The sequence below is a fragment of the Tamandua tetradactyla genome, chromosome 11, assembly GCF_023851605.1.
Source record: "Tamandua tetradactyla isolate mTamTet1 chromosome 11, mTamTet1.pri, whole genome shotgun sequence".
NCBI lineage: Eukaryota > Metazoa > Chordata > Mammalia > Pilosa > Myrmecophagidae > Tamandua > Tamandua tetradactyla.
Genome location: NC_135337.1, coordinates 38261372 through 38288738, shown reverse-complemented (window position 1 = coordinate 38288738; position 27367 = coordinate 38261372). Strand labels below are relative to the sequence as shown.

General features: G+C 32.9%; 1 protein-coding gene across 12 annotated transcripts in view; it reads left to right on the top strand.

Moving 5' to 3' along the window:
* SH3GLB1 (SH3 domain containing GRB2 like, endophilin B1) overlaps positions 1–24024 on the top strand; it is a 58871-nt gene extending 34847 nt beyond the window's left edge. For 4 of the 12 annotated variants that reach the window (XM_077120392.1, XM_077120391.1, XM_077120382.1 and 1 more), the window contains exons 2-11: positions 2952–3093; positions 6283–6411; positions 8404–8537; positions 9914–10006; positions 13592–13678; positions 15252–15275; positions 19282–19371; positions 19756–19859; positions 23143–23371; positions 23741–24024. In XM_077120392.1, coding sequence (XP_076976507.1) covers positions 3057–3093; positions 6283–6411; positions 8404–8537; positions 9914–10006; positions 13592–13678; positions 15252–15275; positions 19282–19371; positions 19756–19859; positions 23143–23371; positions 23741–23848 — 1035 coding nt within the window. In that variant the 5' untranslated portion in view covers positions 2952–3056 and the 3' untranslated portion in view covers positions 23849–24024. The remainder of the gene's footprint in view (positions 1–2951; positions 3094–6282; positions 6412–8403; positions 8538–9913; positions 10007–13591; positions 13679–15251; positions 15276–19281; positions 19372–19755; positions 19860–23142; positions 23372–23740) is intronic. The other 8 variants (XM_077120386.1, XM_077120387.1, XM_077120383.1 and 5 more) reach the window with 8 other exon arrangements.
* The last annotated feature ends 3343 nt before the right edge of the window (positions 24025–27367 follow it).

Sequence of the window (27367 nt, the reverse complement as noted above, 5' to 3'; positions counted from 1 at the left end):
AATAATAAAATCTTTATTAAAAAAAAGCTATAGATTTGAACTGATTAGATATTACTTTTCTCCTTTCCAACAGGGACCATGTCTTCTATTTCTTAAGAGAGTGCTATGTACAAATCCTGACATAACAAATGCTATTTTTAAATTATTAATCTGTGATTTTTGTATTATACTGTTCTTGGTTATTAAATATAAGTTAAGGATTTCTACAAAGAAATTAATATTTAATATGCATAAAGATGGGCTAATGATCCTATAGAAACAGTGCTAGTGCAAAGTAAATCATCAGAAAACTGTATACTCTTAGATCTTTATATAGTTGATTTCTTATCAGTCATTTTTAGCTCAGTTGTCACCTAGTAAAAGAGGCCATTTCTCTAACCACCCTTATCTCACACTCCCCAAACTCCTGTTCCCCCTTCCAGGCCTAGGGTAGGTCACACAGGCCTCCTCTTTGAGCCCTTCCCTGATTCTCCTGTTCTCTCTGCTTGCAGAATGAATTCTTCCTTCTGTACTTACGTTCATGCATTCATTCTATTAGTCACTTTATTCACTCCCTCAAGGAATAATAGGGACTACCTATGTTGGTCCTCCTCCATCCTCTTTATACCTTGGTATCTAATTATCTTGTTTATTATCTACCCAATTAAAATGGAAGCTCCCTTAGAGCAGGAACCTTTTCTCTTGTTGGCTGCTAAAACCCATGTGCTTAAGAATAGCGCCTAGCACATGTATAGGTACTTAGTAAATACTAAAGGGAAATATATGCCTTTGATTCCAGTTTTTAAGATGTTAAATGAAGAATTTTTTTTATGCTGATAGAACTTTTTTTATAGATGATGTTCATCTGGGTGTTCCCTGATGTTTCTCTCCCCTTGGCTGCTTTATCTGAGAGGTTGTATATTTGACCTTTGAAGGCAGAGTTTGAACATGTAAAATTTTAATCTCCACCTCCATAGCAAGTCTATCACTTAGAATCTTCAGGGATCTGCCAAGAAGGTCAGAGCTCCCTCTTAAGAATGAGGTCGCATGGTTATTCAACTGCCCTTGCGTTTCTCAAGGTCTGTCTGTTTGTAGGTTCCCTCCAGTCCTCAGTTATAGGACGCTCCGAGTTTATGAGCTTAGGCAATAGCTTTGGAACTGCTTTCCTTAATTCCACCCATTGGTCAGTATTTAGTTTCAGGTCAATCTTAAAAAAAGACCTAAGGTTTCTGGATTAGTTTCTAGGCTGCTGAAACAAAGTCATGCAATGGGTTGCTTTAAACAATGGGAATTTGTTAGCTCAGTTTTGAAGCTAAGAGAAATCCAGATCAAGGCATCAGCAAGGCTGTCCTTTTCCCCCCAAATATTACAGTGTTCTCAGGGTGGCCTTGGTTCTTGGCATTTCTGCCACATGACAACACATGTGGTCATGGCTTCTTTCTTTCTGGTTCTCTTGACTTCCAGCTTCTTGCTCTTCCTGTGGCTTTAATTTCTGTCTGAATTTCATTTGGTTTATCAACCAACCAAGGACTCCAATAATCCAGATTAAAGTTCAAATTTAGCTAAACATTTTAACTAAAATAACATCTATTTGCCATGGGTTCATACCCACAGAAATAGATTAAGAATGTGTTTTTCTGGGATACATAATTCAATCCCCAACAATTTCACAAAGGCTATTTAAACTGTTATTTCTAGCTTCTGAACACGCCTTCAGTGGGTTGTAGCCAGAGGTCTAAGAATAAAATTCTAGTGAATCTTTCAGCTAAAAGTATTAACTGGTAATCTACTGAAAGTATTAAACCAGAAAAACATGCTAAAAGCAACATAATCAAACAAATTGAAACAGCAGGAGAGATTTTAAGAAATGAGAAAAAAAGGCAAGGTAAATATCGTATTTTGCTAACTAGAAATTAGTTATGACTAATGAGCTAGAATTAGTACTGTATGATATGCCTGTATTATGGTGGGGGGAAAACCATATATTCTTGAGGATTATTGTATGTGATAAACAGTTGTCATAATCTCAAATACTATATCCAGAAGTGTCTATAAAACCTACACAAAAAATCTTTCACTTCTTTATTATATAGACAGTGCTGCCTCTCCTCACTATATATTCAGTATAATAAAAACTGATATGTTGAGTATATTTAGCTATACTTTTTGAAAAAGGTCTGTTCTAAAAATTGATCTATATATTAATTGCTGGAACACATCCTAGAAGAAACAGCTTAAATGATAGCTTCTCAGAACTTTCCATAAAAGCCTATCTAGGGTGGAGCGATGGTGCTTCAGTGACAGAATTCTTGCCTGCCATGCCAGAGACCCGGGTTCAATTTGTTCAATTCTTGGTGCCTACCCATGTAAAAAAAAAAAAAAAAAGCCTATCTAACCAGATATGATTGAAGTGCCAAAAATAGAGCCTTGTTAAAAATAAACAGCTCTTTTGCAACTCAATAATTTCAGGGCCCTGAATAAAGTGATTTACACATATAATCTTATTAAATCCTCAAAAAGTATTCTCTGTTACAATAGAGGATACTTAAGAAGAAATAGTCAAACCTTTGTTCGGGGTCACACAGTTTAGCAGTGCAACCAGAATTTAAATTCAGATTTAGTTGACTCAAAGCTTTTACCCTTTACCATTTCGCTATCCTGCCCAAATGTAAGAAATACTTATTTTATGTATGAGACAATAGTCTTGATTTTCTGCAGAATTTGGCTAGACCTAGTTTTAGCAGAATTAAGGGTATTGTGTAAGATAAAGCCATCATAAATGCCATAAAAGATTTTATGGATAAAATTACCATAGGGACCAAAAAGTAACATTCATAAGGAATGGCTTACAAACAAATTTGGGTACAGTTGTTTGTGTGATTGAGACTGTTTGGAATTGAATTTGTGTTTTCATTGGTGATATAGTCCTGACATTGAGTTTTATTTATTTATTTATTTTTAATCAATAACAGTTCACAGAAGAAAAGCTTGGCCAAGCAGAGAAGACAGAATTGGATGCTCACTTAGAGAACCTCCTTAGCAAAGCTGAATGTACCAAAATATGGACAGAAAAAATAATGAAACAAACTGAAGTGTTATTGCAGCCAAATCCAAGTAAGAAACCTTTTATGTATTGTATTGACTGATCTTATTTTAAAATACTGTGAGTTTTTTAAATATAAAAATAAAAATTTCAGTAAATTTGGAAAATTTAGGGGTTTTTTTGGTTTGAGGCTTAGGGAGCCATGGTTGTTTTTGTTTTTGTTGTTGCCTGCTTTTGTTAAAGGATGATAAACATTTCTCTCTGTTCCCTTTAACAGACTTACAAACAGGTTTTTCAAGTTTTTGTAGAATCCTCTTGAAAGTTATAGACAGTAACTTACTTGAACTTAAAAAATCATAAGGGGCTATGAAGACAAATTAATCTTCCTTTTTTTTTTCTAAGGGAGAATTGTTCTTAAATAATTAATGAAAAATTGTATGGAGTCTTAAATGGTTATCAGTGATTTATGTTTGAGTGAAATTTTGCATTTTAACATGATTTATTCCATTTGATTTTCAGCCAACTATGTGAGGTTTTCAGCTTACCTAACTCAATAACCTTGCAAAAAAGGTATATAATAATTGTTTATTGAATGAAACTCAGAAGTTAGCATGTTGTCCAATATTGCATAGCTAACTAGAAGTGGAACTTGGACTAAAACCAAGTGTACTGATACCCTGTCTTTCCACTGTTAACCTTACATGTCAAAACTGAAGGACAAAAAGCAGTAACAGTGCAGCCCTTCCTTTGCCTTTTCCCTGGTGTTATCATGACCACATTTTGAAATGCTATGAGCTTATTTTTAGGTATGGAAGTTTCAAGCCTTAAATTTTGTTGCTCCTACATAAACATCAAATGCTATAAAAAAAATATTAATCTGTGCTATTTTTGTTAAATTGTAGTGACCTTTTAAAATAGGCTTTTTACACATTGGGGCCTATTGTCTTTGAACGATCATGTTTTATTTCTTATTCATTTAAGGCCACTTAGATTATCTGCCGTGGCACTTAAGGATAGTAACATTCTTCTTCTTGTTCCTTGTCCTATTCAGAGTTCTCCACATATATATGTACTCTGTTCTATAATGTGTTTTTCTGAATGATGAAAGTAAGTTAATAAATGATTGACAAACAAAAGAATGATGGAACCATAAAGCGAAAGTAACAGTGGCTCATAGATGATTTTTCCCAGCACATTAATGTTTTGCGTCACCATATAAGTAACAGGACTGTTGGTTTTTGTTTGTGCTCTGGTTATGAAGGTAGATAGATTTTGAGTGGTAAGACCTAAACTTCTTTTTTTATAAGCCCTGCTGTTTTCAGTGTGTGATTTTTCCAGAGCCTAAGGTTTTTCAAGAACATATATTACATTATAGCAAAATTATCTGCATATTTTGTTATGATTTTATTATGACCTATTAAATAACCTGAAGTGAAATATTTATTAATATACAAATATTTTAATTTAATCATAGCAACATGGGATGATTTAATTTTTTAAATTTTTGACCAAATAGGTAGAAAATCAGCAAAGCTAAAAATCGCTCTTACAGTCAGAAAATGAAATGTTGAAAATTATTTAGCAACTTCTAAATAGTTATGTTTTGAAGTAAACTCCTTTTATTTTTAACTCATTTAAAGATTTTTAAATTCCTGCTTAAAAACTCTTCTGATGCTGCACCAGAGCCTACCACAAAAGCGAGTGTTATTCCAACAGCCTATTTTGTTTCAAAATTAACCTTTTCTCAACTCCTAAAGTGTTTCTGTTACTGGTGAGGTCATTCAGTGCGCAGCATGAAACTTAATTTGTGCAGTAATCTATGTTAGGTGCTTAGAAGAAACCTATTTGACTTAGTTTCTTTTGGGATTGTAATTTTAATTTATATTTAATCATTATTTCATTTTTTTTCTCATTTAATCTTGAAATTCCTTTGGTCTTAAACATTAAACTAATCAAGTGTTATGCAGATTGTGCTATTTTTTTTCCCCTACTCATTTATATTACTTTTCTGTTATTGCTTTTCACCTTAAGTGTTATATTTTAAATTTAGTTTTAATGCTCAGATCTTTTGAGTCCATGATTAGCAATACCATCTGCATACTTTAAATGTAATTAAATAAACTGAAGCCAAGGCATCATATTTCTGATTGTATTTCTGTTCTATGTAGACTATTACAAACCTGGATTGTTCTATTCCTTAAGGTCTTATGTCTATATGTAGACATCAGGCTTTAGAGAGTGTCTCTCTTGGTTTTTCTAATTACTTATCTATATTTTCATACCTAGAAGTCCCTGATTTTGAATTATAAATATACATTCAAAATTAAAGGTTAATATTTAGACCTTATATGAAAGGGGAAAAGGCAGTTTTACTAGATATTAAGTGAATTACTACTATCTCTTGATAAGAATATTCAAGTAGTAGTTTCAGTTTTATTTTCAAATATTTTTGTGCCTAGATATTTTATCTGATTTCTAAAATACGTTTATTTAAGAGTTCTATGATACTCTGATACGTAAAATAAAATTATACATTCAGATGTGTACTTGAATGCGTACTAGCTTCATATTTATTATAAGGGGTGATAAGTGGCTTGTATGGGGACAGAAGAATGTTTTAAATGGTTCTGCGCTTTTGAAATCACTGATACTTTTTTTCGCCCTATTTATTTTTATTCCTTATGTTTTGCTTCTCTGTCTAAAAGGTAGATAAAAGGAGCATCAGACACAAGGTTTTCACAATCACAGGCACATTACAAAAGCTGTATCATAATACAATCATCTTCAAGAAACATGGCTACTGGAACACAGCTCTACATTTTCAGGCAGTTCCCTCCAGCCTCTCCATTACACCTTAACTAAAAAGGTGATATCTATTCATTGTGTAAAAATAAACTCCAGGATAACCTCTTGACTCTGTTTGGAATCTCTCAGCCATTGACACTTTATTTTGTCTCATTTTCTCTTCCCCCTTTCAGTCAAGAAGGTTTTCTCAATCCCTTGGTGCTAAGTCCCAGCTCATTCTAGGATTTCTGTCCCAGGAAACCTTCCTGTTGCCAGGAAGGTCCAAACTCTTGGGAGTTATGTCCCATGTAGAGAGGGGGAGAGCAGTAAGTTTGCTTGTCATGTTGGCTGAGAGAGAGAGGCCACATCTGAGCACAAGAGAGATTCTCTTGGGGTGACTCTTAGGCCTAATTTTAAGTAGGCTTAGCCTATCCATCGTGGGGTGAAATCACTGATGCTTTTAACTTTTCTTCTAGATGCCAGGATAGAAGAATTTGTATATGAGAAACTGGATAGAAAAGCTCCAAGTCGTATAAACAACCCCGAACTTTTAGGACAATATATGATTGATGCAGGGACTGAGTTTGGCCCAGGAACAGCTTATGGTAAGTGAAAGGGAAAAAGGTCTGATAAAGTATTTTTATTCTTAGATTTTTTACTACTTGGAGATGTCATTGATGTTTACCTATTACTAGTAGAATCAAGTTTTTTTTGTTTTTTTATATGCTGTATAGTACAGTCACATTTCATTATTTCTCTAGATGAGTATCCTGTTATTGCAGCACCATTTGTTGAATTTTTTTGTTGGTTTCTTTTTCTTGTTTGTATTTGTTTGGGGGAGGCGCATGGACTGAGAATCAAACCCAGTCTCCCATGTGGCAGGCGAGAATTCTACCACTGAACAACCCTCACACCCCCCAGTAGAATCAATTTTAACTTCAGATTTATTATGTTAAAATTTTAAATGAAGTGAGAAATATAGATGGCCAATAAATATACACAGTTTAATTTAATATTTATTTAATATAGTTAAGCATTTGTTTAATATTCAGAAAATTCATATTATCTTCTTAGTGCTATAAGGGTGAATGAATTCTTCATTTGCAATCCCATTGCATCTTTAACCACCTCTGTTGTAATTATTCTCATGATATTTTGCAGTACTTGTTTAAATTTGTTTCCTGCTTGATTTTTTTTTTTTTAACACTTCTTGAAGGTTTATTATTTCTGTATTAAAGTTACTTGGCACATAATATTTAAACAAATTCCTAATGCTTTGATTTTGATTACACAATAATGTCAGGATCCCAGATGTTAACATGGGTTATTTCTGAATGTCCTCTTATATTTTTCAGATTTCCTATAATCATGTCAGTTATGCCAGCTTTAATTGCTGTATTGACTTTTTTTTTTAATTTATCTTTTGCATGGGCAGGCACTGGGAATCAAACCCAGGTCTCCTGCATGGCAGGCGAGAACTCTGCCTGCTAAGCCATCATGGCCCACCCTGTGTTGACTTTTTTAATGTACAATTCTGAAGCTCCAAGCTATTATACATCTTTATTATGCCTCAACTCCAGTTTTTCCAAAACCTGAGATTTCTATAACTTCCTTTCTATTGTTTGACTAATAATTGTCTTTATTAAGATTTCCTCGGGAAAGTGGTACTTATTTGTATATGAAATGGTAGACATATTAAATTATTTTCTACTATAATCATCTAATAATTCCAGTCAGTGTACCCTGATTATTAGAATTGGGTTTTATGAATCTATTAGTATTTGATATAGCTAACAGTTGAGTACTCCAGGCATTGGGCTAAGCTTTATATAGTGTATGCATTATTTCATTAAATCCTTACACATGTCCTGATTATAATACAAGTTAAAGTCAAGAAAACTGAGGTTTGGAGCAGTTAATTTAACTGTGATTACACAGCTAATGCAGATAACGATCTCGTAACTACCCTGCTATATTACCTTCCTTACAGATCAGATCTTTTCTCATTTTAACAAAGAGATTAAGATCCACAGAACCAAAACTTCTTACAGGTAGAACTAGAGTAGAACCCTGTTTCTGTTTTTCACTTTTTGGTGCTTTTTCTACTGTACTTTTCCTATTTTTCCTAATTTCCTATCTGAATATATATTGTAAAAACGTGGATTTATTTTCTCACATTTTAAAATATAAATTATTTATGGATACAAAATAAAATTATTAATAGATATTTAAGATAAGTGCTTAGATATGGAAATGGAGGACATATTGTGACTTGGTCTCCGTATGAACATATCTACACTATTTAAGCTATGACCATAAATACTTTAGAGTATACTTCCTCTTTTGTTCTAGTGTGAACTGGTATAATTAACAATGATTTGACAGAAAGATCATCTTTGACATAGTCATTTTGATATTTACAATCTTTGCTTTTAAAATAATTATGCCTGTATTATAGTTGATTATATTTAATTTTACTTAACTAAGGTAAGTGACAACTCATTTGAAAGCAGGCTGAATTGCTGATTTATTTTTGTTACATGATTTATTTTCTGACTTTACCAAATAATGGTGTAAAAATATTTTTTCCTTTGCAGGTAATGCCCTTATTAAATGTGGCGAAACACAAAAACGAATTGGAACAGCAGACAGAGAGCTGATTCAAACATCAGCCTTAAATTTTCTCACTCCTTTAAGAAACTTTATAGAAGGAGACTATAAAACAATCACTGTGAGTAGGAAAATGTAACCTTTTTTTTAAGTAAAATAATTTAGATGAATGAACCTATAGTTTTTAATGAATAATTTACCCACTTAGTGACTAATTTAAAAATCTTTAGCTGTTTGGATGTAGCAGATTGGAAAACTTAATCTAGCTAGGTGCATATTCAACAGAACAAAAAACTAAAAATAGCAAAGGGCTTTTGGTGACGTTGACTCCATTGTTGTGACACTGCAGTATTATTGAAATGCCTTTATATCTATTCTATTTCATTACCAGTACTAAGAGTGATAGAGAGAGGTTCCTAGAATATTATAAAATATGGTACAGAATGCCCAATGGTATAGCCATGTAACTGTTGACTAAACCAGGAGCCAGGGACATATCACTTTCTTTCCCAAGCCTAGTCTATTGATTTACCTTTTAGTTTAACTTTTTTTTTAAGTGATAGAGAGTGATCTAGGTGGATGTTTCCTTGACATTTTTGCAAGGCTCTTTACTGTAAATACTACTTAAAACGTCTTAATTTGCAGATTTCTTATTACAAAATTTTGTTAAAAACTCAATAGGTTTACATTGAATTTGTCTATGGAAAAACAAGTATTAGGCCTCAGGCAGGGGGAGATCTACCAAGTTAAAATATGTGTAAGAAATCAGATTGTCGGTAGGAAGAATTTTGTGTGGAATCTAGGTAGCAATTAATAAAAGCAAGTAGTGAACTATTATAAATTTAACTACCTACATATAGAATTCTGAAGTTCCCATGAGAAATTCTAAGATACCATACTAATATTTATTCGTTATTAATTTTGAAATTCCTTTTTGGAGTATACTTGAGTTGCATTCGTTACTATGGCATGTTAAGACCAGCCTACCCAATCTTTAAGGTAGATCGCGTCGAGTATTAAGATACTTTGCCCTAGACCCCTACCTCCTTTACCATATAGGTGCTTCTTGGGTAATCTGTAATAGTTTAAAACAAGGTTTCCCAGCTTCAACACTACTAACAACTTGGGGTGTATATTTCTTTCTTTAGGGAGCAGTGATGTACCACTAGCACTGCCCTCTGGGTGTGGCAACCAAAAAGATGTTGCCAAATATCCCCTTAGGGAAAAAATCACACATAATGAAGCTAATATTTATTCTACCATTGCCTGCCATTTTTCCCAGATTTTAATGTACCTACAATGTCTAGATCGTTTTAGAATTAAAATCAGTGTGAAAAAAGAGTCAGATACCTGAATGGCTACTTCCTTGCCAAATTTTAAATTATAGATCTTTGTCAAACAATACATATATTTAATGGAAAATAATATTTTAAATGTGTACGCTCTTTCTGGATTTTAGTGTGTTTAGCCTTCATTTTTCCTTTCCTGTATTTATAGAAAGAAAGGAAACTATTACAAAATAAGAGGCTGGATTTGGATGCCGCAAAAACCAGACTGAAAAAGGCAAAAGCTGCAGAAACTAGAGCTTCAGTAAGTAGTTGTATTTTAATAGAAAAGCATATTAGGTTAATAACTTCAAGATTTATATAATTATTTTACATGATGTACCATACAAGATACAGTCCTCTCATTGAGACTAGGATGTAGACATTGGGGTCTTGATTTTTGTGTTTTTTAAACAGATTTATCAGAACTTAATACATCCAGATCAGTACAAAGAACTCATTGAGACACAATTTATTTCAGCGATAAACAGGTATTGCTCGAGAAACAAAAATTATAATGGCTCCTAAAGCTGTGTCATATTTTTTTCAATATCCTCAGCGGTGGTAGCAAATAATGTCTTTTAAAGAAAGATTTATTATAGATAGAAATAGCAAAAAAGATAGTAATGAAAGTAAGAATAAATCAAGTTTAAGAATACTAAAAATTCTGTGACTTAAAAATCGTGTGACTTCTTTTCCACATAAGTCTTAAACTGACTGAAGAAAATTGTTAAAGAATAGTTCCAAAAAAGATTTGAACTGGCAGCGTGGGCTCCCAGATGGCTCTTTTGAAGAGGAGGAAACTCATTTGAATAAATAAGTTCTGGTATATTTTTCAGAAAAATAACCTTAAGATATTTTATAGTTGAATGGGTACATAGTAAACATAATTCAGTGATTTTAGATAAAACATTCTTAAAAGGTTTTATTTATAAGCTTTCTGTTGAATGTTTGTTGTCTATATCTCTATTCTAAAGTTTGAAGACCATTAATCAGATTTGAATTGAAAGACATTTAAGACAACACAGTATAAACAAGTATGACTTTCAGAGGAAGCTTACAAGTTAACTCTCAATTTGGGTTAAGGAACTATTAACTTATTTTGTTAAGAGACATGATATTCCCACTGCACTTGGTCTCCAGCTTATTAGCACTATCATCAAGAATCATTGCCTTACTAATACTAATATTGCCACAGTACTGTAGAAGACTACTGTAGCTCTCTTTGTGAAGAACAAAGAGTTGAGAATTGGTTTAAAGTACAGTTTTAAAACTGTGGTAACTTGGTGTTGGACAGTGATGTCTCACAGTACTACCCTAACACCTCATAGGAGCAGAATAAGTTTGTGTGTGTGTGTGTGTGTGTGTGTGTGTTTCTGTGTCATTCCCTTTTTGGAGAGTTTGCATTAGCAGCTTTTGGAGAAGAAGTATCTTGATAGGATATTCATTTCAAACTCATTGGCATTTTCACCTCAGAATTTAGCATGACATCATGATAAAAAATAGCCTAACTTTCCTAAACGGACTTTCTGCAGAAGCAGAACTTTAAAATTGCATACTGTGAATGGCAGCAGACCCTAAATTAGGATTTATATATTTTTTCTAGCTGCTGATAATGAGTTTTTGTAGTAAAATCTAAATTGGTCTTTAAGATACTAATTTCATCACCAGATAAAAAGTGTTATGATAAACAAAGATCATTTGGGAATAACTGTTTGAGCTGGAAACAAATCACTTTATTCAAAATGCCTGCAAATGCCCTGTTAGGATTGTGGAATAAGAATACTGTTGTAACGTTTCAGTACAAAACTTTATATAACAATGACTGTTACAGGATATTTGATAGTCTACTTTTTTCTTGGAAAAGTGCCAGAAAGCATATAAATTTAACAATTCACAAGGTTCTTTGAGTATTTGACATTGTTTTACCATTGCTATTAAAATATATTAAAACTAAATATAATAGTAGAAGATATTTAGAGATGATCCTTTTTACTACATCTAGAAATCTTGGCATTTTTTCTGTGCTGTGTATTTTTGAGGATACATTTTTTTCTATTGGAATATATGTTTAAAATTAAAATGAAAGATGATACAGATGACTTTATTCAATCATTTTAGTTATATACAACTTTTCTAGAATTTATTACAAAAAACAAAACTTAAAATTGAATAAAAATGTTAGTCTAGATAAAAATTCACATTCCTTATTTCAGTTGCTCTTTCCCTTGGATAACCAACTTTTGTTTTCTTCAAAATTTTTAACAGTAAGTCTGAAATGCTTTGGAAAAGAAGAGTCCTTTTAGTTTGTCATTGCATAAGACCTGGAGGCATGCCTATATATGGTGATGCTTTTTATTTTTTTCTGTATGCCTCTTCTGTTTACTTGAAGGATACAGAAAAATAGAAACTGCTACGAGTTTAGTTTTTTGTTTTTTTTTTTTTCCTTCTTTGACACATTTCCTGGTTCGTACTTGGCAGCTAAAATGTTACTCTAACCTGACTTTTATTTCACTTTTCCACAAATTTCCATGGGTAGATTGTTTCAAGACTAGTTATTTCTCTGCTAGTAAGGTTTAGGACCAGTATAATCAGCTTTTTTAAAAAATGTATTTACTAGTTTCTTATGACCTCTTTTTAAAATCTATATTTATTGAATGCTTATTTTGTACAAGGTGCTCTGCTGGGGAGTGATTCACAGATAAATAATATAAAATCTCTGCGGTCCTCAGTTCACAGTCTAGTATAGTATATTAAACTTTTTAATGGTTTAAATGTATGGGTAAAAAATTCTGCATGTATCCATTATTGCTGTTTACTTACTTCTGTTGTATTACTTAGCATTTTGAGGAATGGTAAAGGACTAAGAACAGTGTCAAAGGCATTTCTCAAAAATATACCACTTGAGCAGAAAAGAGAAAACGTACTTTAATATTTCACAGTGAACCAAAAGAAAATAGAGTTTTGAAAATATTTGTATGTATGATAAAACTTAGAGAAGCAAAGACAAAAACTTGATAATTTCTGTATTTATTTTATAAGGCATCCACATTTATTAACCTTTTAGTGTAATATGAACTTTCTTTTACTATTTCAAAATTTTTTTAATGGAAAGAAAATATCAGCTGGTTTCAAAGCCATCCACTATTTAGAGGTTTTTACACCTGTTGATGTGCTCACTTCAGCAGCACATGTATGAAATTTGAACAGTATACCCCTGTTAATTTTGGACATCTAATTATTAAGGAAACTGTCTTCAAATAATGTAATATGGTGAAATTTGTTTCACTGCACAGTTGAGCATTTCTACAGTGGTCTAAATCTGTAAAATTGTTGAATTTATAGTACCATCATTAAACCTTAATTTTATGTGTACACATATTGAAATTTAAAGTTTATTAGAAATAAAAGGATTGACATGCCTTTCATATTTCTTCAGGGTATGCCAAGACCTGGCTGAGGCTGATTGAAAGAGAACGTGGTTGAAGGCAACATAAATTCATTAAATAGAAATAATAATTGATTAGGAAATTTGTGGATAGGAAGAAATTTTATTGTTGAAAACAATAAAAGTTCTAGGTAACTGGGGCAGGTTTTAAAGTGATACATTTTTCCTAAATGATTCTAATTTAAAATCAAGAATCAACTGTGGTTTTTTTTCTTTCTGAAAATTTGAATCTTTTGGAAAAACTGACGAGGCATTGCTATATGAAATTTCTTTTTTAAGTAGAGAAACATTTTATCAGTTCTTTTAGTACTTGTTTAGTGTGTTCTTTATTGTACAGAAGTAACTTGTTTCACTGTGTTCACTGGTATAATGTGTTCTTTGTCTCTTACCTATGCACTTAAGCAACTAAACTCAGCTCGGCTTGAAGGAGATAACATTATGGTAAATTTCTCTTACATGCTCAACTTCCTGCATGTAAAATGGCTGAAGGTTTGTTGGCCTACTGTGTTTTCTACATCTTGAATAAAGTGCCTTCTCTTGCTATTAGCTATATACAAAAGTCTAAAATAGACGTTTGTTATATCTTAAGAAAGAAAATTAAAGTGATATTGAGTTTGTAGAAAAGAAATTGTGTGTTCTAATTACAAATATTTTTACTGCTGCCAAGTACAAATTTTAGAATATGAATTTATGCATAAATATATAGTGCCTTTTTATTCCCAATAAAAGATACTAGTTTAACTGGCAATTCATATTTTTACTTTTGGGAAAGAAAATCAACAAGATTTACTTTATTTAGTTATGACACATACAGATTGACTTTATTAGTAATTTCAGTGTTAAAATTTTATTTTCACCCAGACTCTGTGTAGAATAAATTTCTTTTGCCATTGCAGCTGCAAAAAACCCCAGGAGTTAGGTGTTCATGTAATGACCAGGCCCATTCGCTGTTCAGTCCTAACTAATTTAAGAAAGTTGCAGAATGGTCATGGCCTTGGGCAAGAATCAAGAATGAGAATTGTTCTATAGTATCCAATGTATATATTCAGCTCTGGGAGGAGTTTTTTGAGATGATAGTGATATTTAACTTTTTAACAAAATAGCAAGTAGTAAAATCTGAACATAGCCTAAAAGTTAATAATTGTTAGCCAAGGATGTTTATAGATATATTTAGTTTTGTACTTGGTATTATACTCCTAGATAAACTACCTCAGTAGAAGCAGCTTGGAATCTATATATTCAGTAAATATTGATTGGGCAACAACCATGGGGCCAGTCACAATCTTTGTAACTGTCTTATAAAATCTTAATAATTGGCAATTAATTGACTTTTATCCCATTTGCATTGAACTAAGAGCAGAGGGGAAAAAACCCATGTAATAGAAAAGATTACATGACTGAATTAGGGATTTCCTTAGATAGCAAGAGAATGCATTCATTTATTTCCATTGTCCTATCTGTTAGGTAAATGTGACTGTATCAGGAATTGCTGATTTAGAATATAAATTTCTGTTGCCTTAAGTAAAAATATCCTTCTAAATAATTCACAGGGCTCTTTCATTTATTAATCATTTGTTTTACTCTACTAATGTCATTAATTATAGTAAGAGGTATTTAACGTTTGTAATATTAAATTCAATATGCCTTAAGTTTATTGTACCCCCCCCACTGAAGGCTACATCAACATTCGATGTCCATTTATCCTTCTTTTATTTTAATTTTGTAAAACTCTAGAATTTTAGACCTAAATAAGATATTAGAAGTTATTAGTCCAAATCTTTCATTTTACAGATTAGAAAAGGAACTAAAGTTTTCCTAATTTGAGAAAACTGTTATTAACTTGTAGAATTAGTATAAGATTTAAAAGTTGTTAATATATTGCTATATTAAACTGAACTAATGTAGTTACCTGTGTGTTTAATCTGTCAGTATAATTCTGAAAAAGGAGAATATGCCAACTGAATTAAAATATTTACAATTTTCTATACTAAGTTGTAGGAAATGTTAAATTCCAACTTTCTTTCATGTTCTATATTTTTCTCTAATTTTTAATGCTGGCTAGATTTGGGCAGAGGAAGTGACAAAAGTAAGTAAATTATTAAACTACAGAATTATGAAACAAGAATTTAATTATTCATTCAGTAAATATTGATTGGGCAACAACCATCGGGCCAGTCACAATCTTTGTAATTATTTCTTATAAAATCTAAAAATCATGAAACACCAGGTCTGTTTGGCTAAAATATCAGCTCTACAGAGCAGTAAATCCTAGATGCCTATTAAGAGATATTCTTTACAGTGCCTTAAGGAATATAAGTTAGTTTATATACCTAGTCACATGACAGTTACTTTTTCACATGGCAAGTGTTCATTACCTAAAATATAGTTAAGTACTTAACACCATGACCTGTGTCTTCAGAAAAGTGAATGTGTCATATGTCACACAAGTGTATTTGTTGATAACTGAGACATTCTTTCCTGCACCAGAGCTTATTTTTATCAGTCACTTTACTTGAAAATATCTGTTAAAAAAAAACTACTTTCTTTCTGTATTCAATACGGAATGGCAAATATTTTATATTTGCAGTTAGACTATTATGAATATCCATTGTACTGTGTCTCGGTTGGACCTCTTTATTTTTCATGTATGTTAATCTCCTTATTCAGTGTCAGACTATCATTTCTAAAATCTGTCCATATGACTACTGCTAATAGTCCCTGGACCTGTGTCAGTATTTCTAATCTTCTCTGGTCTGAGAAATCAAGTAGCTGAGCAAGAACTTAAGCGTAAAATTATGACTTCAGTGTAGATTTGTTTCAAATACTATTTTAGGTCTTCAGATGCATTTTTAACTTACTCTCCATATTCAGACCTACCAAAAATCTGACCTCCAGATGAAGGCTTGCAATTGAGGGAAGGTGATAATTGTGTCCCCTGACTCTTAATAGCTTTATCAGCTTTAATTTTTTACTTACTAACTTGGTAGTATTGTTGATTATATAGTCGATTTCATGCTTAGGTACAGAGCTGTTGATTCTAGACTTGGAGATCCAGTGTGAAATTCTTGACTTATGTTCTCATCCTTCTTTGTAGAAGCCATTCATCAGTGTAGTTTTTGCCTCCACCCTGGCCTCCCCTTCCTCTAAACCTCTATTACAGAAAGGAGGCAGAGTAACATGGGGCAGAATATAGGCTGAGCAAGGAAACCAGGGTCTCTGTTCCCCTTTGGTTGGTGTGCAGGTACACCAAAAACTTGCTGATTTGATTTTGCACTTTACAATATTGGAAAATATTGGGTACAATACATGGGAAGAAACTCAAGAAACTAATATTTACATCATATAGGTATATATGAAAAAAACCTTAAGGAAATATATCAAAATGAATTTGAGGAGGTTTTGTTCCCCCCTTTTCTGCTTACTTCCATTGCTTTTATAATTAAAACGTATGTAATATTAAAACTTCATATTACTGAAATGTGTTAATATTTAAGCCACTAGAAAAATTAGGTAATACAAAGATTGTCACAGTAAATGTCTCAGAAGCATGACCAGAATTTCTAACTGATGAATAACCAGCCCTGATATTGCAGACCTATAGATTTTTGTCCTTTTTCCAAGTTACATCTTAAAAAAACTCTTCGGTTTACCTAAGTTATAATATGCCATCATATACTCTGTATCAGTCAGTCCAGTAACAGTAATTCTAAGCAGTAGATCTTTTCCATAGAACTCTATTCCTTGGTTATGGAATGAGATCTTCTGGAGAACAAAATATCATCTCTTTAAATTCATTGTCTTTCTTTAAATCCCTTTTATAGGTTTCTTTTAACGTTAGAAATTATTTTTCTAACAGATTACTGTCTCCCTAAGTAAACCAGTTATGATGAATCTTAATTAAATTTTCTCATCCTCTCATATTGTTATCAGTTTTGTGTTTGAAAATATAAATGATTTAGGCTGTTAGACCAAGTTTGCAAACCACCCCAGGCACATCCTGAAACTTGTTAAAGAAATGAAATTCATCCTTTTGTCATTTACCCTTTCTAATATAAAGTGTAGATTAGACAGAATAATGACTTTTAGGCTCTGTGACATGGTACCTTCACAATTAAATACTAAATTTTGCTTAAATTTGGAAGATTGATCCCATGTCCTTCCTGAAATTATTCATATTTTTTACACAGTGTTCTTAACATTAAAACATTATTTCCATTTAAGTCTCAAGCTTCTTGTCACTTAAGTGTGCCACAGAGCTTACTTACTTACATTCTGTACAGAAATTTATTAGGATTTTTTGCTGTTTCTACTAAAGACCATTAAGCCAAATTTGTACTTTCTCAAAGACCTACATGGAGCTAGCCAAGTTTACTTCTAAAATTCATTTATTTTGTGGGGGGTTTTTGTAGTTCTATTAATAAGACCTTTTTGTATTCAATAAGCAGACAGTAAATACCACCAATTTAACACTGAAGTGATTGGATTTCCTTAATGCTTTCCTTAGAAACTGCATTGATTCTTCTCTTGGGAATTGTTTTTGGCTTCACACTAACTACCAAATGAAGCTTACTTTCTGCCTTGCTATCAAAGTACCGTGCATTTGGTTTTCAACCAAGCAAATTTAATTTTAACTCTTCACTTGTTGAGTAATTCAAGATTATTTCCATAAATCCTATCTTAGTTGTAGATTCTTAATCCCTTCACCAGGGCTATTGCCAAAGGGATGAAAATAATTATAACAGCTGCTACTTTAATTTTTTTGTTTCTGCTACTACCTGTTGACCGGTTCACCAAGTTCATTATCACCACTGAAGGGGGGCTAAGAAGGAAGAAGGGACATAAAAAGGAAAAGTTCAAATTTTGTTTTAATACTTAGTACAGTCTTATGGCTATACTTATGACATAAGTTATTTGTAAAGTGGGAGGATAGGGAGCTATTTGTGCTGGAGAGGTAATAGAAAAGATCATTATAATGATATCACCAAGGTTGATTCTCCATGGAGTAAGTTAACTTTTGAGTGAGCCATGAGATTTGATTAATACCAGGCAACTCTGGCTAAAGGTTTAATGGGGTTTTTTTTTTTTTTGCCAGTATTTACTATTTTTAGATTATGTTGATTTCTGGTGAACCAACACCACACCTGTATCAGATATTTGAAGCCATCAGTGGTGTGCTGGTATATGCATCTCTTCCCAATTCTGAGATTAGAAACTTCACCTTGGTAGCTTGAATTCAGCTATAATGCAAGTATTTGTACCACAAAAATTAGCAAACACTACAAGTTAGGGCTTTTTTTTTTTCTCCTGGAGAGCCAATTTACCAACACACCACCGATTGAAGGGCATCATGATTTTCAGGAAAAACTTCTAAAATTTCTATATATCTTATGGTACTATTTCTGATAAAGGTATATCTTATGCAATGTTCAGAAAGAAATTTGAAAAGAAAGACATTTAAAAGTTAGGACAAAGAATCCTTTGAAGAACTGTATTCCTAGCAAAAGTGTTTGGTAACTGAATACAGGAGATTAGAATCCTATGGTTTCATTATAGTCCTTTTCATTTGTGTTGAGGTTATCTATAAAGTAAAATACTATACTAGTAATTGAAAATGTTTTGCAGTATTATCTTGATAGTTATAAAACTGGTAATCTCGTGGTGGGACGGTGGCTTAGGTGGCAGAATTTTCGCCTGCTATGTCGGAGACCCAAGTTTGATTCCCGGTGTCTGCCCATGCCAAAAAAGAAAAACTGGTAATCTTAGATTTTGTAAAATATTGATATTTAGCATGAAATGAAAATATCTTGACCGTCCCATAATAGGTTTTCTTGGCTTTTATGAGTATGTCATTAAGCTTTTACATCGAATAGGTTCTTTTGAGTCAAGTACTGGTAAGAATTCAGTTCTATCCAGGTTGAAAAATACAGAAAAGCTAAGGCCTAGAAACCAGGAACCAGTTTAGAAACAAAATAAAATCAGAATTGACAGATTACAATTTGGGGTCTGTTTGTTTGTTTTAACTATCTAAAGGAATGTGGATATAATGGGACTAGCTCTTCTAATGAGATTCTAAAACTATGTTCCAATTTAAGTCTGAACAGGAATTAAGAATAACTCAAAGTGAATTTGATCGGCAAGCAGAGATTACCAGACTCCTCCTAGAGGGAATCAGCAGTACACATGTGAGTGTTCATTCATTCAAAATTTATTAATTCATTCAAAATTTATTTGAAGCAAAAGATTTAGATAACCTTAAGGCAGAATTGTTTTGTGAGGAAAAAACTAAATTTTCTCTTCAAACATGTGTCAAGGATATCTAAATTGTAACACTGTCTGAGATACAGAAAGAAATATTTTACATTTTGCTGTACCACATCACTTAGTTCTGCCACCCTCATCAAACCCAGTCATTGGTTTAAAATGATTTAAATAGAGTTTTCACACTATTCATGGAGATCAGTCTTAAGCATGATTACTGGTGATTCTCCCTCAGTACAGTGTTATAGAATCTCTCCCCAATTCAAGTGTATTATAGAGTTAAGAATTAACTGTAACTTTCTTTATAGGCACACCATCTCCGCTGTCTGAATGATTTTGTAGAAGCCCAGATGACTTACTATGCACAGTGTTACCAGTATATGTTAGACCTCCAGAAACAGCTGGGAAGGTGGTAACTTACTTTTCACATCTTGAAATCCCTGATAGAGAAGAAATGGAGATATTTCCATGTGCACTAATAAGAGTGGTAACAATTAGAAGAAGTAATGGCTTTTATTAGCTTGTTCAGAATTTAAATTATTAGGAAGGTATCAAACTTCTGAGGTCACAAAAATATTTTAGTTCTTCTGACAAAGAAGAATGTTAATAAGAATGAGAAGATAATTTAAGTGATTATATTATTGCTATATAAAGAAAACGTAAATGAAAGTTTTGAGGTTCACTTTCCTATTGCTACAGAATACTTTTTGCTGTTGGTCGAGGAAGCTGTAGTTAAATTGACACTTAGTTGCCCTCTGAAGTAAACTGATTTATACTTAATTATTACTCGTTTGTTCATTCTAAAATAATGTGAGTTTGAAATATTCTGTAAGACCTCAACCCATTAATATAATTATTTTGAGTATGTTGCTATACTTTAAAGCAAACTGATTGCATGTAAAGTACATAGCTCAGTCATTCACTCATCATATATTTATTGAACACCTCCTATATGCCAAGCACTGTTCTAGACCCTGGGATTATATCAGCAAACAAAACAGGCCAAATGCCTGCCCTTTAGGAGCTTACAGTGTAAGGCAACCTTGGAAATAAAATGATGTACAAAGCAAGCATGGTCTCTAGTCTCGCAAAATGTAGAGTCTAGGTAGAAATACATAGTTATTGGACAGAGCACGTTACCTGCACAAAGGTGGAAAAGTGCAGGATGCTTTGAGGACATGTAACTATGACTCAGGTGGGTCTAGCAAAGTTTCCCAGATAAAATGATTTTTTAAAGAATAATCCATATGATGAAAGGAGCAAGGATGAATAGTCTAGGCAAAGGAAGAATATATATAAAAGGGTCAGAGGAAAAACGAATATGGCAAGTTTAGGAAACTGGCAGTTCAGGAGAATGGTAAGGAGTGAGCAGTGAGGTAAGATGTAAACTAACTATAGCCTGAAAGTCAAGTGAAGAAAATGTGTCATAACAGAGGAATAATATACTGTGGTCACTGGATAGGTCAAGTCAGATGAGGACTGAGAATTTAGAAACACTGAATCATTGCTGACCTTGATGAGAGTAGTTTGGGGGAACAGTAGGGGCAAAAGCTTTGCTGTGAATATAAAAGAATGGAGGAAGAGCAATTGTGACAGTAAGTTTACACAAGTCTTTGAAAGAGTTCTAATGTAGAGGAGAACAGAAATGGGGCAGTAGCCAGAGTAGAAAGTGAGGTCTGGCAGCTTTTTATTTGCTTGCTTTTTTTAAAATAGGAGAAATAACAGCATATTTGTAAGCTGATGGTAATGATCTAGTAGATGGAAAAAATATAATGTTGGTAAGAAAAGAAGGAATTTCTAGAGTGACATTCTTGAGAGGCAAAAAGGGATGAGCTTTAGCTTACAAATGAATGAATTAACCTTAGAAGTATAATTAGAGGAGAAATGATATAATACATAGAAGTTTCCTGATTATTATCCTCTCAATTAAAAGGCAGCAAGCTTATAACTGTGAGTGGAGGAGTTAGAGGAGAATTTCTGGAATCTTGAGGAGGAACAAGAGGGCTCAAAATAATTTATCAGGAAAATGGAAAGGGAATGGACTAGAGAATTGTAGTGTAATTGCCAGGCATCAGTGTGGACTGACTTGAGGTTTTTAGTTATATGTTGAATGTAGGTCTTAACAATGTGGTTTAAAATTTTTCTTCTGTCATAAGAGATGTCTGAGTACTTAGTAAGTGAATTAGGAATAGGGGAGGGGGCAAAGAAGTGAGAGGGGAATGGAATATGAGAGCATATACAAAGGGTTGATTATAATAATTAACCATGGACGTGAAGGGAGTATTGGTAGGCTCATAGGCCCTGGTAGTGGCCTATGTAATGTCGAAGTGAGTAAAATATGGTCAGAGAATGGGTTGCTTAAAATTACAATTATTATAAGAGCTATAGCTGTGGGAATTGATAAGCTCTAGATATGACTATGGGAATGGGGGCTGAAGTGTAGAGTCAGGCACAGGATCACTGGAAGAGGAGTTCATAGATCTGACAGGCTTAAGTGTTGGAAAGATTGCCTGTATGGGTATTAAAATCACCAAGTATTAAGATTCTGTGTCGACGAACCCAGGATCTGCAGATGAGTTTTAACAAGAAGAGTTAGTAAGTAGTGTATGCTACTACTAACATGATATTCAAAGATTAGCAATAAAAGAGTCTGGATTCCTACTCCATTCACCTCTACGCTAAATGATAAGTAGAGAGTGGGGAATTAAAAACCAACCAACAGACAAAACACCAACATATGGTGATGAAGGGAACGTTTGAAAAAAGAGGTTAAGACTATAGGAAATTTTGCTGATGACTGACTTCAGATGGCACAATGGCCATAAAGAAAAGAGGGAATTATATTTCCCCAAGAAATGAATTTCATCCAGCCTAACAGATGAGGTTTTTTATATTTTAAATAGTGGATTTATTATGATTTAAATGTGAATTTTCATAATTTCGAACCTTAGAAAAGCTTGGATAGACCAGCAGTTTCATACCATTTTTCATTCAGCATTTTTAGAGGCAAACTAGTCTCACAGTAAATTAAAAATTCTAATTTCATAGTGTTTATAAGCACATTAATCACAATTTTGTTTTCCCTAAAGAAGAGAATACAGAATTAACTTGTGAAACTTGCCCTGTAAACCCATTGAGTCTTCTATTTCATTATGATAATTACCAGTTATAACATTATTTGCATATCCATCCCTCTCTTCTCCATCCTTAAGGAAATGGATTCATTTCATCTTTTTGTCTTAAACTTGTAATAATAATGCTGAACATGCAGATAGATGCTCAGTAGATGTTTGCTAATTGGATAGGAAAATGTGATTGGATTGATTTTATTTTAAAATGAGTTCATGTATTCAAAATTTCTCAAAGTTAATTTGAGAAATTTTCACTTGTGTTTGCTAAAAACTTTTACACTGATATTTTTATCTAAAGTTAATACTATAAAGATGGCTCTGAAATAAACTTTTAAAAGATTTAAAGTTGAAAAACCTTTAAAGAGAAAAAAATTCTCTTGTACAATTGGCCTGAGAGAGAAAAGGAAGCAAGTTAGCATACTTTTGTCATTTAAGTATTTATAAATGTCTGTAAATCTTTTTCCAAAGTGAAGGTTGACAGAGTGTAAACAGTGCCACCAAGTGGTGGCATTAGGGAACTTGAATCACTTGGAAATAGATAATTGACCATTTTCTTTTTAACAGTTTTCCATCCAATTACCTTTGTAACAACAATCAGACTTCTGTAACGCCTATTCCTTCTGCTTCATCAAATGTGATTGGCCCTTCTTCCATGGCTTCAACAAGTGGTCTAGTAATGGCCTCTCCTCCCAACCTCCATGACCTTAAGGAATGTAGTGGCAGCAGGAAGGCCAGGGTTCTCTATGATTATGATGCTGCAAACAGTAGTGAATTATCACTTCTGGCAGATGAGGTAAGTAATGTGGATATGAAAAGAAAAGTATAGATTGTAATATCTTCTAGTATTGTTTTAACATGCAAAGTCTTCATTACATATTTGGAAATCATTTGGAATTATTTCATAGATTTCAGATGATTATATTAACATTTTGTAAGTTTTCCATTACTATTCTTTAACATCATAGAACATCACAGAAATATTTAAAGTGATAACTGGAAGACATAAAACTGCCTCCAATAAAATATTTTCCTTTCAGCAGAATTATCAATGATATTTTTTAACCCTTTGATAATGAATAAGTAAATTAAATACAAATCTGACTAGTTTTTATGTGTTTATTTTTTTTATGTAGTTAGTAACTGGAAATATTTTATTTTGTAGGTGATCACTGTCTTCAGTGTCGTTGGAATGGATTCAGACTGGCTAATGGGGGAAAGGGGAAATCAGAAGGGCAAGGTGCCAATTACCTACTTAGAACTGCTCAATTAAATAAGTGGACTATGGAAAGATTACCCATCATGACACCATATTTATATACAATTAACTCTATTGCAGGTTTAAGTATCTTCAATGTTAATGTCTTAAGAGACTGAAAAGAAAATACCGGCCACCAGAAACCGGCCTTTCTGCCAATAAAGTTGCATGGTAAATATTTCATTACAGAATTTATGTTAGAACTTTCATGCCAAGAATGTTTTCTTATAAAATTCTCTTTCTACTGAGGTTTCACTAATAAGCAGCTTCTACTTTTGAGCCCCAACTTAAAGAAGAAGAACTGTTTTCTACTGAATTTTTTCATTAATGCCAAGTTTTTCCTTTTATGTAAAATAAATTTATTGTGAATTGATATTAGTGACTCATTTTTTAGATATAATTAATAACCAAAGAATAAAATTAAAATTTGTTTTAAGCTTTGGGTTTAAAAAAAAAAACACCTAGGATATCAACCTCTTTTGTGATGAATGTGCTTCTCAATTCTTCCATAAAAAATGCAATGTTTAGTTTACCTTGTTTTCTAATGAAATTGAATGATTTCGTTATTTTGGAAATTTTATAGTTTTTAACACTACTGAGTGGTGTGTGTGTTTTTGTTTTTTAATTTAAAAACCAGCCCTTGAAAGTCATTACCATATTTTTGTGATATATTTGTAGTTAAGGTTCTAAAATGTCTGGGACAAATTTAATTTACTAAATATAATGTTTTTAAGATTATTCAATTGGCATAATTTAATGCATAATCAGAACTGGAGCCATTAAGAACATACTGCAGTACAGTAAAGAGAATTTGTTCTCATTGAACACAGCAGATCCTTATAAAAATACAGATTTAATGCACTTACATTCATTATAAAGTAAATTATATACATACAGAATAAACTTTTGGTTACTCTGAGCCTAAAAATTGAATATTAATAAACTTAGGTTATTCTTGGTCAGGATCTTTGATTATGAAACACATACATGAAATTATTAGTGATACCTTTGGGGCCAGAGAATTGTTATTGGGCCATTGCTGTATATAAACAATTGTGATGAATCAGCCAATTGGCAGATTGTTTCCATGTGAGGACTTCTGCTCTTATTCTCACTTATTTGTTCAACAAACATTTGTTGAGGACCCATTATATGCCAGGCACCGTGCTGTTCACTTGGGAGCTAACAATATGCACACAGGCCTGGCCTCTGCAGAGCTCAAATAGAGGAGATAGAAAAATAAATAGGCAATTATCATATATCATGATCTGTGTCATGATAAAAGAAATAAAGGGTACTGTGTTTAGGAGTATATAGAAGTATTACCTAACCCAGACTTAATATGTTAGGGAAGTTGGAGAGGGTTTTGGAAGGAAGTGTTTTTGCAGAAGGAATAAGATGTGCCAGGCCTGGGCCTAAGAGAACGTAGCACATCTTGACAGCTAGAAGTAGTGTAGTCTGGCCTAAGCATGAAATGCAGAGGTGTAGTTCATTTGGTGGGGGGGGGGGGGGGTTAATGTATCAATGATTTTTTTTTTTGATTCTTTAAGAAATGATAGATATTTAAACGCCACTTAAAATATCTTTTTGTGTTAAGAGCTCCTTTTAAGAGCATGTTGCACATGTTGATATTTTAGTTCACAGGCCAAACTTTGTTATACAAGATTCTCATATTACGAATTAGTAATATCTTAACCCCAAAAGGTGTTCAGGCTGTTTGGTCACCTGTAGAACCAAGCGAATTTTTCCCCAGAAAGAAAGTTGTACAGCATCAATTACCATCTGTTACATTATGTAAGTTCAGTTTTAGATTTTGAAAGATTGTATCAAAAAAACTTAAATGCCAGCTATAAATGGGATTTATAGGAAGTAGGGTGGTAAAGATGAAAAAGTATGGCTAATGAAGTGAAATGGTCCTAGATTCAAATCCAGCTTCAGCTCACAGAGGTAACAATTGTGCCACATCAGGGTTGTTATAAGTATTTTATGGAACAAATATTATTTTGTATATTAGGTACTTTTTGGGAAATGGCTTGGCATGTAGTAAACACAGTATGTAAATATCAGTTTCCCCTGGCTAGCATCTGTAGTTTCCTGATCTGTCCAAACTGTGGGCCTTGTTCATCATATACTCTCTGGTACACCTCTTTTTATTAATACTCTGTTGTACTCTTTATCAATCTATTAGTCAGTCTACTCTCTATCAATCCTCTTTTACCCCCTTTGAGACTCAGATCTAGGTTTAACCTCAGTATAGTGTAAACATTTTTTTATAAAAATCTTCTCTTTTTCTGTCAAGTGAATGTTGATCATAGTAACCCAATAATGTACAGAAGCCTTTGATAATGTTAAGGTCCAAAGGCTTATTGTGGTTGTTGCCACAAATCCAGCACAATATATGAACTTATTCTCGTGTTTATTGCTTTTCATTTTAGTAGGCTTTTGTTTGTTTTATTGGTTGGAGTTTATTTTGGTTTTGGCTTATTTTTAAGTCATAGGTTTAGTTTTCACTCAGGTAAAAAGGTTCTTAGGCATGGAAGAAAAGTTTGGGAAGTGTCTTAATTCATGGTGCAATTCAGAATTGTTTAAATAAGCTTTGTGCCCCTGAGCTTAATCTAAAAGAATAGTAATGTGAGGGATGCACATATAAATGAAATAATAAACTTGAAAATAATTGTAGGCTCTTCTGCAAGCAGGAAAAAAAAAATGATTGGGTTGTATCCTCAAAGTAATCTAAACAGTCATGGTATTACATCTTTTTTGGTGCTAATCAGAAAAATTTATATTGCAGGAGCAAATTCCAAAAATGGGAAAGTACCTCATTCTGAGTGACATGAGAAATAAGGAACCTGAGGCCAGGATTAGAGCCCATCCTCAGAGTCTGCTGTTATACCAGAACAAAGCAGAATAAAGTTCAGGGAAGCTGTGTTGGGAAGACATTACTGAGCTAGACTATGGAGTAGAGATGATGGTGGAGGACAGTAAAAGAAGTATCATACTTGTTTACCCAGAGAGGCCCAGTTTGACTTTGTGCTTTACTGATAGGAGTCCTCAGAAATCCCTTCCTTATCTCTCAAATGCCTTTCACAATTTTGAAATTTTGAAATATGTTACCCCAGATAGTATAAAGTACATTAAGCCTGGATAAGGGGCCATAATGGAGAGAGGGCTTTAGAATTTGGCCTAAAGCCAGCTTTGCTTCATCCTCTTCTCCAGATGACCTAGTGGTTCTTACCTCATGGTGAGACTAAAAAGGGAGAGAGCTTTCACTACCACACCTGACCTTTTTCCCTTATCCCAATTAGGCTACTTAGTAAAGTTGTTTCTCAAAGTGTGGTCCCCAGACCAGCAATATCATCATCACCTGGGAGCTTGTTAAATGCTAATTGCTATTTCCCAGTACTTTCACCTTTATTTGTGTTTTGTTTTTGAGGGCTATATACCTAGTCCTAGTTTTCTAGGTGATAGGTTTTCGAATAATTTAATATAAAAACTGCTCTCAACTAATTTACTGTGTTTAACACTAAATCCTGA